The sequence below is a fragment of the Anser anser genome (genome assembly GCF_964211835.1).
Source record: "Anser anser genome assembly, chromosome: 8".
Classification (NCBI taxonomy): Eukaryota; Metazoa; Chordata; class Aves; order Anseriformes; family Anatidae; genus Anser; species Anser anser.
In genome coordinates this window covers 25468192-25485588 of record NC_139728.1, presented here as the reverse complement: position 1 = coordinate 25485588, position 17397 = coordinate 25468192, and the positions used below count along the sequence as shown (strand labels likewise).

Here is a 17397-nt window from a genome sequence, read left to right as displayed (position 1 = left end):
TCTTTCAAATTTTTCAAGGCTTTCTGCCAAATGATTAAATTACTTATCCCCATCGTGCATTAACTGTAGACCTAATAATATGTGTTATAAAGAAGGATTTATTTTAATTAGTTGTCTGGTGAGCTGTTATTAAGGAGTGAATAAAAATGATTTTGTCGTTGAGATATAAAGCACAACTATGGTACATCTTGAAATTCTAGAAGACATGAACAGAAAAGCTCTTTCCTTTTCTTCTGTTGTTAGCATTGCAACCTAAATGGTTATTTTTCCATCCTCAGGCTATCAGGCTCTCTCTTGAGCAATCTTTGCCTCCAGAACCAAAAGAGGAGAGCACCGAGTCAGTCAGCAAACTGCGTATTCGGACACCCAGTGGAGAATTCTTTGAGCGACGTTTCCTGGCCAGCAGCAAGCTGCAGGTTGTCTTTGATTTTGTAGCTTCCAAGGGATATCCTTGGGAGGAATACAAGCTGCTGGGCACCTTTCCAAGGAGAGATGTGAGTAAATGCACCTTCCAGGAATAATATCACTACTTCTTAATTGTGTGTGTTTAGATGACCAGTATGTTATAGCATAGAAAATAAAAGCTGTGCCTGAATATGTTAGAGTGTGGCCCAAGCTCCGTGGCTATGAGCAAGCCAGGTGCTAGCCTAACAGTGCTATCATATGCTGCATACGAAATTGCACTGTGAAATCTGTTTCCAGTGACATTTTAAAAAATCCTTCATTTCTGATACAAACGAGTTGTGGATCATATTCAGTGAAAACTGTCCATGTGCTCTGACTGTGAGCCAGCATCGCTCGCGTCATGTTGCGAAGGAAAGAGCATCAATATTAGTATGCTGTTTAGGTCTGGTATAGACTGGTATTTCTCTGGTTGTTGTTTTTGCCATTTTATTCCAATTTTATGTTATGAGCAGGAAGGTTCAGTGTCAGATAATAAATGGTTACGAGCTAATCAGTTAACTGTAATGAATTATTCATCCACCTGTTACATCATACAACCAAGTAATCATTTATACCTTCTGCGTCCAAATTCTAATGATGTACTTGCTGTGACTGATTTTCAAAGTCATACCACTTACTGCTTACAAAAACAAATTCAGTTCTGTTGGTTTATCAACAGATATTTATGTGCTCGTTACCAGGTTTCCCTTAAGATATAACTGTGTGTTGTCTGCTCTATTGCAGTTTAACTTTCATTTTTTAACTAGTCATGGTTACAGCAAAGGTAAAAGTCAGTGGGTCCAACTGTGCAGCAATTATATGAGGGCACTGCGTAAAAGGGGAAGGTAATGGGGTGATGCAGAGGTGACAGTACAAACTGAGCCAAGCAGTGATGGGTGAAGTTCAGCAGTTTTTTGGCTGTGCTTCCTCCAGTACTGCAAATGAGTTGGGGCAGCTTTGGGCTGGAGCAGGGGTTTTGTTGTCCGGGGGAATCTCCAGGTGACTGGTTAAGCCATTTTTCGTCAAAGGAGCTCAGTATCTGGGTTGCTTTTCCATTTTCTTTCTTATCACTGCCTGTGGAGGAAGTTCACTAGGAGCAGAGCTCTGATTGGCGTGTTTACAGTACTGTTTTGTAACAGCAGCCTGTTGCTTTATCATCCTATTTGTAAGTTATGTTAAGTGACACAAGTACTCCAAAAGGGGAAGAAAATAATGTCTTTAACAAGCTATGACCTTGAGAGTGGATGTGATTTCTGAAGATTCTTGGCATAACTCTGTAAACAAGATTGTAGTGCTTACAGCTTTTCTTCCACCTTGTCTTATATTGAGAATCCTAATCAGTCAGACTGAAAAGAAGCATTTCAAGAATCTCATTAATCACTAATTAACTTTACTCCTTAAGCATGTGATACCATTTCCAGTGGAACCAAAGACTGGAAGTCATCTAAGTTTCCAGTATCATTCACTTTACTCAACAATCTTTCACAGTCTAAACAATGTTTTCATGTGTTTTAAATATTCTGCAAGTCATACCTTCCTGCCTGTAACGTATTTATGTCTTAGTACATAGTTATTACAAAAAAAAAAAATCAACCTATGAATATATTATTCTTTTTTTTTTCTACACTTTAAATTCTCTCTGTTTAGACTGGCTGTTTCTGTAAACAATCACATCGTCATCATCATTAATTTTAGTCCTCTGTAAACTCAAAAATTGATCAGATGGCTCAAATGAGAAGAAGCGAAAAAAGGAATGGAAAAGAAAAAAGACCATTAAATTAAAATGGGATGGTAGTGTCAGTAAATTTGTGAAACTTAAAGGCAGAAAATGCTGAGGCAAAGGAAGGCGAATTTTATGGCAGGATACAGAGCTGTTGGTCTGTTGCACTGGATGCAAGACCCTGTCATCCTTTTTCTATGATTCCAACCTAATAATGCCATGTATGAGGAGTCGCATAAATGATTCATGCTGATTTGACTCGGTGGCCGTGTATGAATCTGGTTGCCATTGTGACCACCAGAGCTACAACAGACAAAAAATAATCCCCAGGGGTTTGCTAACTATAAATGACATCTGCCATGTTCCACAGATTTGGAAAGATGGAATTGTGCAACTCCACAGAGAGAAGAGTTTTGTTTGTTCGTTTAAAAAAAAAGGAAAAAGAAAAAAAATCATACTGATGAATGCATTGGGAGTATGGTAAAAGTATATATTTGTTACCTTAGGCTTCATGCTATACAGCCTCTTAAAAATGCACTGTAAGTTGCATTCAAAACCCTTCTGCTATATGATATATATCACAGGCATCCAGTGAAATTTGTGAAAGAAGAACAAAATACTTGGAATGCTTGTGCTCCAGAAAAAATAGAATTTAAAAATGTCCTTTTGTATTTAACCTATAACACTTTTTGGGAAAAAAAATAGTTTTGAAAATGTCAGAATTTCTTTGCTGGAATTTTTGCTGCAGTAAGACGAAAACATTTCTTCTCAAGTTAATCATTTTTCTTCTATCCTAATCTATATTACAATAACATACACACCCCCAGAAGTGTTTGTCTTATCAAAACAAGGGGATTATCTTCAATCAAATGAGCATTTTCTTGTGGGAAACTTGTCAGAACATTTTTTACTTGCTTTTCAAAATCTGCTTTTCAAAGCCGTCAGTCCTGATACAATGTTGTTGAAGTATTTTTACTTCTTTGGTAAATAAAAATTCATTAGTTCTTGGTTCTATGTTCCAGTTGCTTACACAGATATCCTTAGCTAACTTGAAGTTGGTATCATAACCCTACTGTAAATACAAACTTCTACACATGAGTAAATACACAGATTAACCTTTTCTAGACACTACTTGTAGTTTTTAAAGCAGCAGTGACATTCCAAAGCATTTAAGCACATGCAGTGACTTGTTATTGGGTCTTTGTCACTGACTGTGTTCTTTCTACTAGCACGGAAATTAGATATTAACCACCTCCTTTCTCAGTACCTTAACCAAAGCAGAACTATGTACCGTACTGACAAGCATATTCCACACGAGTGAACCTGTGTCAGCAGGTAATTTCTGCCTCTAACTTTGGAAACATTTGGTAAGTACATCTTTCTGAGTAAAAAGCTGTATTACAAGTTCTTTGCCATATTCTTAAATGCACCTGCAAAGGCTTTATGGAAGCAAATGTATGTGCTGGTTAAATTTGTGTGCTGATTTTAGAATTGTAGTTCTTTTTCTTCTAACAGTCACCCTCATCTTCAAAATGCATTCAACTCTAACAAAAAAGAGCTTACACCAAGCATATTAGCATGCTCAGTCAACCTTCTCCCTTTCAAGTAAGTCCCTTTCTCCTAAAAACCTTCCCAAACACTAATTTCAGTAGTCCTCTCAATCTGCTTTCTGTAGGGTCTGTCTTCTCCCAGCACCCTGTAGACCTTCTGAATGATCAGTTCCTCGCTTCCTTCAGTGGAGGTCTGCAGAAGTCTTCCAAAAATTCTTTAACATCTTGTGGCCTAGGCATTTGACCACAAGTAGGAAAGAAGCCAAAGTGTACCATATCTAGTTGAAACTGTGGGAAGAATGTGCAGAACTAATTCACCCAAACTGGTGCTGCTAGGATTAATGATAGGTTTGTGGAAGTTTTATAGTACATGACAGAAAGTGAGGTGCTGGCATGCTCTCCTGAATCCATCTCATTTGAAAGTCTATTTTTGAAAGACTGAGCTTACTAATTTTGTCTGAAAATTCAGCTGCAGCCCACAATTTCTTCTGCTCATTTCTCCTTGAGGTGGAGCACTAGTTATGTATTTGAGATATGCCTTTTGCAGATGCTTTGTCAGAGACTTAAGCTTTTTATTTACTGTATCTGGAAGCCCTGGTAAGCCAAGACTTCTACAGTATTTCACATTTTATTTTTCTGAGCCACAGCTTAGGATCAGGTGGCAGTTAAGTCACTTAAGGTTATTTAAATGCATCTAAAATGTTGCTTAATAATTCAGAACCAGTTTGCTCTGTTTAGAGTATTAAGATTTTTTAAATCCTTTTAATTAACCAATTCCAACATCAGTTTAAATAAACAGAAACAAAATCTGTCTCCCTTGAAACCATAGAAAATGAATTTAACTCAACTTGCACATCAATTTAAATTAGGTACAATCAGGATTTCAGTAAATTCAATGCCAGACTATTCTTAATATTATACAGAAATACAGAGTAAGATATCCCTCCAAAACCAAATGTGATTGTTCATTTCCTGCGTTCTGGCAGGAGTAATCTTATTTTGACTCCCGCAGTGGTGGAAATAATGCCAGGGGATGGTGAGTTTAGCTGCAGTGCTCTGCACACATGATCATCCCAACAGGTGACTGTGCTCTGGTGTTGTAATGTTATGGTCGTGATCCCTGTACTGCTGAGTTAGGTAGGTTAGCAATTTTGTGCATCTCAGTCCATTCTAGCCTTTCTTTGTAAGGATTATTCTGCATTTCACCTAGTGCAAATAATGCATTCAGATAATCTACTTTTAAAGTCATAATGCGGCATTCAAACTCATTGAATAGGTTATGAAAGCAATACATGTTCAGGACCATGTCTGGTTCTTGACATTCTTTTCCCTAATCATCATCTTGATGGAAAGAAGGAAGAAAGATGTTCTCCTGAGAAAGGATTCACACAGTGTACCCAATAGCATTATTAGTAACTAGTCATTTACATAAATTGGGAAAGTAGCTTGAACAGCTGTCTGGTGGCCAAGGAGGATTTCAGAAAAATAAAGTATTTTTCTGATAAGTTCAGAAATTTGTATAATGTTTTTATAAGTTCAGGGAAAGTTTAACATAATTCACCAAATTTATCCAGTAATCTCAAATTACTGGTATTTGTATTTCCTACTCCACAAAATAGTATCCATCTGTTTAATTTCACAATCCTTTAGAATTATTCAAGGCAATAAGTCTGATGGTGTCCTGTAATTATCAACTATGATCTAGTTTACAGAAGGTCACAGCACAAAGGTAGGCATCCCTCTTCTTGTTGGCTGAAGCTGTCATTAAGTCAATACTACCCACCCTTGCCTTTCCTCCCTTTCAGGACATGTTATTTTATTTATTCCAGCATTTATGTTTAGTTTAGTTAAGACACGGAGAATTTGTCTAAGTAAATTGGCCATACCAGACTAGCATATTCCCGTGCCTCTTCTAGGAGCATGATTTCTGATCGTTCTTCTGTTGACTGGTAACAGTAGAACAATTAATTGGACTGGTTAATTTTGAATTCCAGAGGACTAGAGCACATATAATTGCAAGCAGAACACTGAAGAGTGTGCAACCCTTAGGTTTTGTTGCTTTTGACAAGTTTGTTGCTCACACAAAGTAGTGTCATGCTCTTTTGGTCAGCACCTACAAAGGGAGTAGTTGATACTCATTGAAGTTGATGGCAGTACTTGTGTGACATCAGAAAGTATATTTTCAACCTTGAAATGTAATGTCCATTTTTGTGCAAATACAATTTCTGTATATGTAGTAAAAAAAAAAAAAAAAAAAAAAGTATTGCAGAAAGATTTTTTCATAATATTTTCTTCCAAGAAAGAAAGACTTGATCTGCCTCTTCAGACCTGGTGTTTGCTTAACTGATATACAAAGAGAAAGATTAAATTCCTTCTTGTATAAAGTCACTGAAAGGATATGGAAGGGAATGAATGCCTTCCTCACCCCATGGATGTAAGTTTCCTCTAAAAAGATTTACATTCTATACCTGAACATAGTTTCTGATCTTGTATGACAACTCTGCTTGAATACAGGGAATGTTTAATTTCAGCAAATAGGTGTGTGTTTCGGATGAGCTGCCTTCCTTAAGACTCACTAAAGTTAGCATTCAACAGAGCACTGAATACTCAATGCTGTTTGTGAGCTCTTAGTTGAGTCATCCTCATTAGTTAACCCAGTGACTAATGCCAACCACGTGATTAATATATTCCACCCAAGCACATCCCTCTGACCAAAAGTGTTCTTTTATTCAGCACTGCACCATTTTACAAACATTTATTTCAGGGAAGGCATGTTACTATTCACAGGAAGATGCCTTAGTTAAGCAGCAGAGCGTTGCTGTTGGATATGGCATCATCCAGCATAAACTAGCCCTAAGACATTTTGTACTTTTTTTCCCAGAATTCATGCTTTATGTCAATTTTGTGTTTTTTTTTTCCCCTTGTAGGAAGAAAATGTAATGATAAAATACCAATAAAGAGCCTTTGTAGTAGTATGATACTAAGAAAGCTGTGTCTGGTTACCAGAAAATTTAATGATCTCCTGCTGTTTTGGTAATTGCATAAGTAATACATCAGACTCAATCACCAAAGCAGTCTTAGGCGCGCTTTTCATTCTATTTACCTATCTACCAATCACAATGTTATACTGTAGTTATCATTGTGGTATCTGAACATCTTAAGCCTTTGAACTTGATAAAAATCCTTTTGGATCGGTTTTCCATGCAGTTATAATTACGTGCACATGAATGCAATCATGGATCGCTCTCCGGTGAGTGGCTGTGTTCCTACCCATTCCCTTTGGGACCTACATATGCAAAGCAAAGTTCTTGCAGTACATTTGAGGCACTAAATGTATTTATATGTTTTCAGCCTTCCAGGAGGTGTGGCTGTCTTGCTTTCATTCAGCACATCATCAATATCCACAGTGAAAGCTACAGTGTTTCTGGGGCCAGGATCTGTCATCTCTGGAGCTAGCACGTTTTTAAAATAATTAAATGCATGAATTGTTTGATAAAAGCACATTGGCAGCAGTGCCCACAAATAACAGACTGTTTTGCTCCTTGGCACAGCAGAAGGGACGGTTAACATACAAATGCTCTGATCTGTAAATGCCAGTATTTAAATCTTTCCTCTGCTCAGCAAGAAAACTGAAAGTAAATAGTGTGAAGGTGATGGAGCTCCTCTGCCTGTGGGTCCTTTGTCAGAGAGAGAGGTGTGCCAGGGGGTTCCATCAGCTTCTCTTTTTTCTGAGAAAAAAAAGAAACAGAAAAAATTACTAAACAGATCATTGATTTCAAACTAAACAGAAGGAAGGGAGGAAAACAGAAAATCTGAGGAGAGCTTTACAGCATCTTCCTCTTCCCTCAAAGTCTGGAGCCCTGCGGTGCTGGTCTCGATGTTGTTGGGGCTGGCGACAGCAGCACGGGCTGTGCCCTGCTGGCAGCTCGCCTGACTCGGGCACTGACCCTACCACTACCTTCTTCCTCCACGCAGAAGGCAACTTTGGTGATATTTTCATGCCGCTAACACTACATCAGCAAAAGCCGTATTATTCAAAGAGAGTGTAATTAATTAAAATACCTGGATGTTTTCACTTCTCCTGCCAAGAAGAAAAAGCCCTGTATGTGTGTTTGTTACTTTGTCACTGAAAGTATGGCTAAAGGAAGATGCAGTCTTCTAGTTAGTGATTTTTTATAGACATTAGTTCTTAGAAATAAATACAGACAGACATTCAGTCAAGTTAGTACTCGGATGTATTCTGGACATAACAGGCTAGGCCAAAAAGGGGAAGGACTGAACACGAAGCAAGATTTCAGATTTTAGGACTAAGGAGAAGCACAGACACCACAGCTACCCAGGTGGGGTTGCTGTAGACAGCATTTCCTAGTGGCTTTTATTGGAAGGTAGATAATCTGTAATTACAGATCTCTTACACTCTCAACTGTTAAAAAGCAATAAGATTTTTGTAAAAAAAAATGATATTTTTTAAACATAATTAGCATCCAGGATTTTATTTGGTGTAATAATGATTTGTAGTTTGTGTTCTTATAAACTTTGCTCTACAAACAAAATAAAAATTAGTTTTCCCAATTAAAACAATCAAATTTTACACAGAATCATGAATTCATAATGTTGAACTTTTAAAAGCACCAAATAGTCCAGGCCTCGCTACAGAAATACAGCAACATCAGGCTTATTATTCACAATGCCCTGTCATTATGCTTGTTACTTTTTAAAACTAAGGAGAACACAGTTGCTATTTTTTCTTAATTTACTCTCTAGAAAGACAAGTAATGCAAGTCAGATTTATCATATAAGCCTTTACTGCTTAGAATCTACACAGCAAATTCTTTCCTTATATAAATTATGTTAAGTCACTGACAGTTTATGCTATGTAAAGATAGATGGTATCTCTGTACGGCTTTTCTAAGAGTGGAAAGCACGCTCAGAGTACAGGATACAAGATCACAGTTCTCTGTTTTATCAGTATCCGTTACTTTGCTTAGTAAATATACTTTTTAAATATGCTCAATCTGAAATACTGTTTTTCTCTTCAGTGAAATAGGATCAAGAGTGTGGTATATCTGGCTTAAAGCTTTGTACTTAGAATGAGACTCGAAGTCTTTTACTATGACATATTTTTCCTTATTTGTGACGGCTTTCTTCAATTCAGATGTAAATTATCTTGAAGTTTATTCAACTAAACCAGATCTAATTGCATATATTTCTGTGAAGTAACCCTACTTTTGTTTGTGGCACCAGTTGGGCATATTATCCCTATAACCCGTAGATATTTCAGTATGTGACAAGGGTTCACTGTATTTGTTTGTGTCATTCTGAAAATATAGTTTTTTAAACAGATCTGGTGCTTTACCAGGTGTGCCTTTAAGTAATTTCTATTGCATTTATACTTTAGGAGGATTAGGAAACAGAGTAAAAGAACTCTTTGTCCGTTAGATTCATTAAATGTATTCATGCGTGTGTAAGTGGTATAGAGGCTGTGCTACTCAGGAATCAGATCCTTGTCCTAGGGTGGAGAGAAAGGTGAAGGGTGTGATATTTACTGCTTGTGTAAGTGTCATAATAATTGTGTATTTGATTCTTTATTTTTAAATGACCTTCCTGGGCATTAAGCCATTTTTTTTGTCTTTATCTTCTCCCTGCAGAGTTGGGAAGGTAAAGGAAACACACCTTTGAAATGGTAAAAGTACAGCTGTGCGGGATGTGAGCATGTAGTAGAACAGATAGGTCAGCAAAGGTGAAGATAGAAATAATACAAAAATTATTCTGGAAGGAACAAGATGTTGCTACAAAGATGTATTAAAATGTTGTTTAAACTAGTAATGATTTTCACCATGTTTAAACTAGTAATAATTTTCACTATTGGGTCCTTAAAAAAAAGGGGGAATTTGTTGAAAAATAAAGTGTAAGTAGCTACCACATTCTTACAAGAGAAATACAAGAGGTAACATTGCTATCTTTTGATTCTGTGCAGCCGTAAATCATGCAAACTTCAAAGTGCTGCAGGAGTACTTTAAACCGACTGGCTAGTGCTTAGTTGTAATAATGATCACATAAGTCATTTAAACAAATACCTGTTACAGTAATACATTTACTGTGCACCAATCCAGCATAGGTTATGTAATGAAGCTCTTCAAATGAAAAGATTAAATTTTAGCTGCAAAAAAAGCAAGAGGCCCTGTAAAACTGTATATACGGTTGGTAGAAAAGTACCATTTTACCAACTGAAACATATTTCAATTAAACTGATTGCTCAATGGCAAGATAGAACGCCGACAGAAATAAGGGCCTGTTACCACTCACTGGTCACCTTGATAGAAAGTCTCTTTCCCTGAAGAGAGTGCCAAAGTTTGTGTAGAAAGTCATTTGCCCGGAGATACTATTAGCTTTGGCTTCGGGACAATCCTAAATGTGTTATTCTACAGAATCCTGTGAGCTTGAATATTTAGCAATTTTGTTGTCACTGAAATCATACTCTCTCAGCATCTGAACATTGTGTCTTTCCTCCCCCACGCTCCTCACTGTGTAAATTTGGAACAACTTAGAGTCCCTTTTGAAGGGCTAGTATTTTATATTTCATTATAATGCAAATATAATACAAGGTATTCACATTTACAAAACCACAAAATATATTTTTAAAATACATTCACCTCACCAGCTGTTATCACCATGGGATTTGTGAGCAGGCTCTGAGAATGTGTGTGTGACTGGTAAGAAGAGAGACATTGTAGGACTGGAAGACACAGAGCACCATTAGGCTTTCGGCTTTTGATTAACAAATGCTGAATGCCTAACTTGGTGAATTTTGCAGCCTTAATCAAGAAAGCGTGTAGCTGAGCACCACGGGTGAGTTCAGTAGGATCAAACCCGATTCAATACATAAACACATGCTTAAATGATTTCCTGCATAAGTGCCAATAATATGAAAAAAAATCTATAAATAATAAAGGTGTGGGGGTTTGGGGCAATGTAACATATAACATGCAGGGCTCTTTAGAAAAGACCCCCATGCAGTGACATCAGAGCAAGGCATCGTCAGCACCAAAATGGATTCCAGAATTTGTCCTAACGCTAGTGAAATGAAATAGACAAAATGTAAAGATACTTTAATACTTTGCTTTGTGAAACAACCCACACCAATTTACTGAGGTGAATACAGTCCATTAAAACACTACACTGGGCACACCTTTGTGGGTTACGGCTCTTCCCTGGTCCTTTGATCTCTATTATGTATCATTCTTAGGTTTCTACGTCTGTTCAAAAATACTGTAGATTACAAAGCATCTTAGGTCTTATATTTCGTACAAATACAAGAGAAACCATTTCTTTTGGTAGGAGGTGGATTCGCTAATAAGGCTGCAATTCTTTGTAGTAAACATCATATTTACAAACCACAAATAACAAAGTAGAAGCTGCAGAAGGGTTATGGTGTGATAATTAAGTACAATGGCGACCCATATGAACAGAAAATGCCAAGGAGCTAAAACAAAGCAACAACAGCTTTGTTTGTTGACAGATGCAGGAGCCATATTGTTAGTTAATTGGGTAATGGTGTAAACATTTGCAAACTCTGCTGTCCCTCAGTGAATTAAGCAGCACACTGAAATTATGGTGAAAAGCTGCACAGTCGTTTTGCTGCAGGTACTCCACAATGCTTTTAACTACCCTTCTAAGCTTAAAGACTTTGAGGAAAGGACAACATGCATTGTTATTAAAGTACTTGAAGTTTGTGAAGCTTAGAGTTCAGACTAGGATATGCATCTTGAATTACACTTAAGTGAGTAGTAGGTTTCCATATGGTTACAGTCTGGAAGTTTGTATTCGTTGCCTACATTTGTTTTTCACTTGTGTGTGTGTGTGTCAAATGTGGAGAAGACTTATTCTGGTTCTCTCTTGCCTTCCTTTTATTGTAAAAAGAGGTTGCAGGATTTTAAAGTACAGAGGTGTAATTAGATAATAGCTTTAACTGAAAAGAGGATGAGAATTGCTTCTCTCAGGTGCACAGTACCTCATGTGCTGTGAACTGCAGAGACCCCTGTTCACTTCCCTCCCAGTGCTGAAGTGCAATAGACTGTAGCAGAATACTAAAACATAAAAAAAATGCAACAAGATACTTAATTAGCATACTTCTGTAATCACAAACTTAAATGCACTACTTTGGCTGTTTTCTACATAACAGATTTGCTTTCTAAGATAATAACCTTTCAATAATTTAAGAAGCATCTGTGCAGGAATGCATAATTGGACTGTAGATAATAGGAATCTAAAATTGAGCCTGGCGTTTTTACAAATTATTTTTCTCTTCAGCCACCTAGCAATAGCTCACCATGGTACATGAAGTATAAGAAAATATGTTTCTGCTTTGGGAATCAAAGTAATGCATCTATTATTACTATTTAATTCTTTTGCAGAGGGGTGAAACTACTTTGATTTCAATGGCCTTAGGAAGCAATAAGCTCTTTATATTTGTTTAAATATTAAGTTATCTTGAATTATCCAATAAAACAATGGAAATAGAAATATGTTTTAAATTTGCCTGATTTAACTGGGGAGAAGAGAAAGGGATGCAGTACTTTTTTTGGTAATTGGTGACAGGATTAGTAAGTTATGCTTTTAAGAAAAAAATACATTTAACATTTTGTAATTCATAATGTTTGGTTTTCTTGACACATTTTTTTTCTAAAAAATAATTTTAGAAATCAGTGGCATTATATGATCATAGGTATAAACAAATTTAACTTCAGAAAAAATGTTTATCAGTACGGATTTGTGTTTTTTATACCCATAGTATGAGACTAATAATCTATTACTGACAAACAAGCTCCTGATAATTAGTGTGCTCACACAGTAAGGGAAATTAAACCAGAGTTACTAAGGAAAATAAGTTTAACAATGAAAGTGAAGTATTTCAGAAAATGGTAAGATTGAAAGAAACAACGTTCAGCTTTCTATGTGAAGCACTGTGGTAATCTTCTGAAAGGTGTCACAGTGCTGACGTGGAAACGTGAATGTCTGACGGACCCAAAGAAGACACTTGTCTTCATTATTTTGTATGTATAATCATATTGTGTGATATTTATTTTATTTTTTTCGTAGAAGAGACTTTTCCTATAGGCAGCAATCCAATTTCTAAATAGAATCCTCAACACAAATTTTTCTAACTATAAACTGGGAATTGCTTGTGTGCCTGAAATGAACGTCAGTAATAGTTAAGGACGACGAGCAGCTTGTTGGATTGGGTGCTAAGATCCAAATGCTGAGGAATTCTGGCTCTATTGGTGCAGATAGTGCCTGTATTAGTATTTTCCAAATTGTACAACACTTAACTCTCACTGGAATTCTGCTGTGTGCCCACCGGCACAATGATTGCCTGCATACCTTTACAAATCTGCCAAGGAGTCAAGACTCTAGTGAACAATGGAAATTTTAAGATAGTTATCTGGAACTACGGTTTGATTTTTCAGCTTAGTTTGTGATCCAGTTAACCTTCCAAATTAACTTTGACAAAAACAGATGTATTCACATGTTGGTTTGTGGGAGAAAACCAACTCTTCTTGGAATTAACATGATGGATTCTGCAAATATGCAATATGTAAAATAATATTAATAACATTAACATAGAAATACAAAATATAACACATTTCTTCACCACATTCTGGGAATTCGTGCTGACAATTCCCACGATCGCTGACGGGAGGGACTCACAATTCTCTCAGTGAAAACCCACGCTGTGAAGATAAGCAGCTCATAAAAGTCTACTTACACCTATCTTTTCATTCTTGTCTTTACAGGTGACCCAGCTGGATCCAAATAAATCATTACTGGAGGTAAAACTGTATCCTCAAGAAACCCTTTTCCTAGAGGCAAAAGAATAGATCAAACAAGATTGTAGGACTAATCATCCTTTGACAAGCCAGAGGCACAGCATTGAGAGGAACACATCTATCAACGCCATCTTGTACTATCATCCAACTCAACTCAATGTCACAACTTGGCCTCTCGCAAGAATCCTGAAAAAATTGAAAAAAACATAGCTACTTAAAGTTTCACATACATGAGTATATGTTTCCAACCTCGTTTAAATAAGCAGAGGATAAAATTCTGCTATGAACACTGAACGTTATGACTATGTTGCTCACTTATCATCCAGCTTTTGTTATAATTAATGCACTGTTAAAATGTGAGTGATTGTTAAGTAGAATTTTTACTCCTCAAATGCCCCTTTTTCACCAAGAAATCTTGGACATTTCTGCCTGTACTTTTGACACTAGAATGCTGTATATTTGATATCTCGCCGAGCCAGTGCTCTCATATATATGCATTTTATTTCTGTGTTTGAATTTCTACTTTGTCACCTAATTTAAAAAGGCAGAAAAAATTAACGGGACATTCTCAGCCATGGAAATTTAACAGTATTATAGTAGAAAGCATATAATTTTTGTTAGTACTTTCTGACTTCTTTGATAAGATGTAAGGTTTTGTTTGAAGAATATAGTTTGACATATATGCAAGGTATTTATTTACTGGTTCTGCTTTGGGTCTCAGTTCTGATTCAGTTTAGGAAGTATTTTCCATTACATTGCAGTGTGTGAAACTGCTTATTGCATGATGTGAATATTTAAATAACATTAGAAATGGCCAGTACCAGAAACCTGGTATCTCGCCAACACTTCAGGAATCAGCTGATATTGAATATCAGCTGTTAAAAACCTTTCAAATACCAGATACAAAAGTTCTTTATTTCTCATTGTGAAAGAAATGGCAGTTCCCATTTTAGCGGTTTTCCTTCATTCTGGCTCTTGTTTGTATCCTATTACTCTGCTGTTTTAAAGCACCTTGTTTGTTTCATCAAACAATGAGTATCTTAAAAGATGGTGTAATAAGAAATCTGCCTTATTATTGCACACTTCGGACATTTTAACAATAGATTACTGATCCCGTCTCAAATTAAAGAAATCCTAGTTCTGTTGTCTGAAATGTATGCACCAACTACCTACTATCTGATGTGGAAAAATCTGGTACTTTAAATATCGCAACCATAGAAAAGCATACTGAGGCTAAGATCTAAAATACACTTCATGCCAAACCTGCATCAAAAGTGGTAGGGTTTTTTGCCTCTCCCCCCCCCCCCCTTTTGTTAAACCTGGGCTTACAGGATAGTGCACAATAGCACTACAGAATCATCATCTGCTAATCAAACTTTCTTTTGTAGCGCCTGGCATATTGTTTTCCACATGTTTATATGTTGTAATTCACAGTGCTTATCGTAACAAAATGAGTTCTGATTTGAAAATTTTCTACTAAGCAAAAAGCAACTGCACACATCTTTTAGTCTTTATTTTTTTCTTTGTAAGGATGGTGATATAAAATTCAATGTATGCCTATTATTAGGGTGTTAGTGAAGCTGATATATTGTTACCTTTACCAAAAATGCAAATTTCTGAGCAGGGGAAAGCCTTATTCTACCTTTTGTAATTCTGTAATTAGTGAGTGCTACATCAGACACTTTTAGAAGTGAAGTATCTATGACAAACAAAAGGCTTGGAAGTGTAAGCAAATCCTAATCATTTGCAGCTCACAAATAAAAGAATTCATAGCCAATAGAACGATAAATGTATGCGTAATGGAAACCTGAATGCAGGTGCTTCATTCTCAACTTTTGTTTTCTTATTAAAAAGATCTACTATGTTTATTAAATACGAAATTAACATAGGTTGCAAATTGGGGTGACTCTGTTTCTACAAACAATCACAGTAACACATACAGCAGGATTTGAAAGTGATGCATATCTTTTTTTCAGATTAGCTCTTCCTTCTAAGCTGGCTGTAGAGGAAAGGAGTTGCTGAAACATTGCTACACAAGCAGAGCAACCTTTCAGTGAACTTGTTATATTAACTTGTTCTGTTTAACTTTTGTTTGGTCTCATCAGGCTGTTTTCTCTCGCTCGACTTTATTTCTGTATTTTGACTATATATTCTTTACTTTGATACTAGTTTCATAAAGTTATTAAATGTGGCTTGAATATTTGTTGAACTTGTTGAAGTCAGTGCTCCCAGGGTTTGTTTGGCCTTTTTGTTCTAAATTCTGGTTTAGGGCTCTTTTCCCCCGTTTTGTTCATATTGCAAAATACACTGTCTTTATCAAAATGTTCTGGTGAGAATTAAGTGGAAGTGTTTAAAGGGGTGGCATTACTGCCCCCTGATACAAAGATACCAAGATCTCTATATAAGGATCATTCTGCCACAAGTGTATCACTCAATTTAAATAAAGCTTTTATGGTTTTGGTCCTTAAATACTTTGGGCCTGATTTCAAGAAGCAACCATCTAGTCACCTTTCCAAATTACACCCACAGTGCAAACCAGTCCCTGTGTAGAAACGTTAATGTTCTGTGCCATCGTTTTCTGCTCTCCTAAACCGTGGTATTCACTTCGTGTGCTCTGCTGACATGGTTAATCCTCTCGTCATTCTACAGACTCATTTTGTAATTCATTATTACCCCAAAACTGTAACACTTACTACAGAGCATAGCATATCCCTGATTCTGCTTTTTTTTTTTTTTTTTTTTATCTCCAGGTTCCTCACATTAATGGATTATCATTAATGTGATTAACGCATTAGTTTTAAGTCTTAGGAATTACTGTTAATGAACGGAAGGAATCCTGTACGATGTGTTGGCTTTGGTATTGGCCTTCAGAGCATGGTGGTGAAGGTGGGGCTCTCTGGCTTTGGAAGAAACGTCCTGCCTGTAGGCATTGCTGTTCTAAGTCTTTATTGGAGAATGCGCAGAGCACTGGCGTTTGCTCTGTGTTCTCTGCATACGCGCTCTTAAACTTAGTGAGGGGGGTTTCTAATGGAGCTGTGTTGGGGGGTTGTTTATTCTTTTTAATGTAGCAGAAAAGGACTTTGGCTTTCATAAACTGTACGTACTCAGTGACATTAGAAATTTAAAATAAATTTTCAATTACAGTAATATTTCTACTAAAAAGTGATATGATTTCACTCTTCCATATGTGGGGAAAAACGAAACCACCGTGACCCAGGTTCACAGAAGGGCTGAAGCACTTCATTATCTGAGCCTCATGGTCAGACTCCTTAAACAATTCACAGGAAGATTTAGGTGTCTTAGAGTGGGATCCACAACAAACAAAAATTAAATAGGTTTCCAAACAAATCAAAGCGGCCCCCCCACAGAATACATGTGATGAGTCCCTGCCAGGCAGAACCAGGAACTGGTTACACTGGCAGATAGGAAGGCTCAGGATGGTGATGGCTTGTGGGCACCGTTCCTCCCTGGAGCTGAGGCTTCGGGCTCTGTGCTAGCCCAGGGGGCCTCCCACCACTCAGGCTCCACAGCACGGTGGTCTTGTGTCAAGGTAAGCACCATGTCCTTTCTTCCAGCGTCTGACAAGGCACACGATACATCTTTATTTCAAATCAGCGATGATGGTCTTTTCCTGGGTCTCCCCTGGGGAATTGAACTGAATTATACTTCACACGGAAGGTTTCCCACATGGTGGCTGGCATGGGCCTGAGGAGAAACAAGCCTGAGTCTCCAACATTTCAGAAGGCTTCTTCAAGACCCCCCTGTAGCACAGGCTGCTTTAAGTGTGTGCTCACTCCCTGCCGGCAGCGCTGTTTGACTGCCAAAGGATGGAATTATTTAAGCTTGTTCAGAGGGA

At 37.1% G+C, this 17397-nt stretch overlaps 1 protein-coding gene across 3 annotated transcripts in view; it reads left to right on the top strand.

The window, feature by feature from the left end:
- Positions 1 to 16010, top strand: part of FAF1 (Fas associated factor 1) — a 165226-nt gene extending 149216 nt beyond the window's left edge. For all 3 annotated transcript variants that reach the window (XM_083845680.1, XM_083845679.1, XM_083845681.1), the window contains 2 exons: positions 279 to 494; positions 13509 to 16010. In XM_083845680.1, the coding sequence (XP_083701806.1) occupies positions 279 to 494; positions 13509 to 13592 (300 nt within the window). In that variant the 3' untranslated portion in view covers positions 13593 to 16010. The remainder of the gene's footprint in view (positions 1 to 278; positions 495 to 13508) is intronic.
- Positions 16011 to 17397: the final 1387 nt, after the last annotated feature.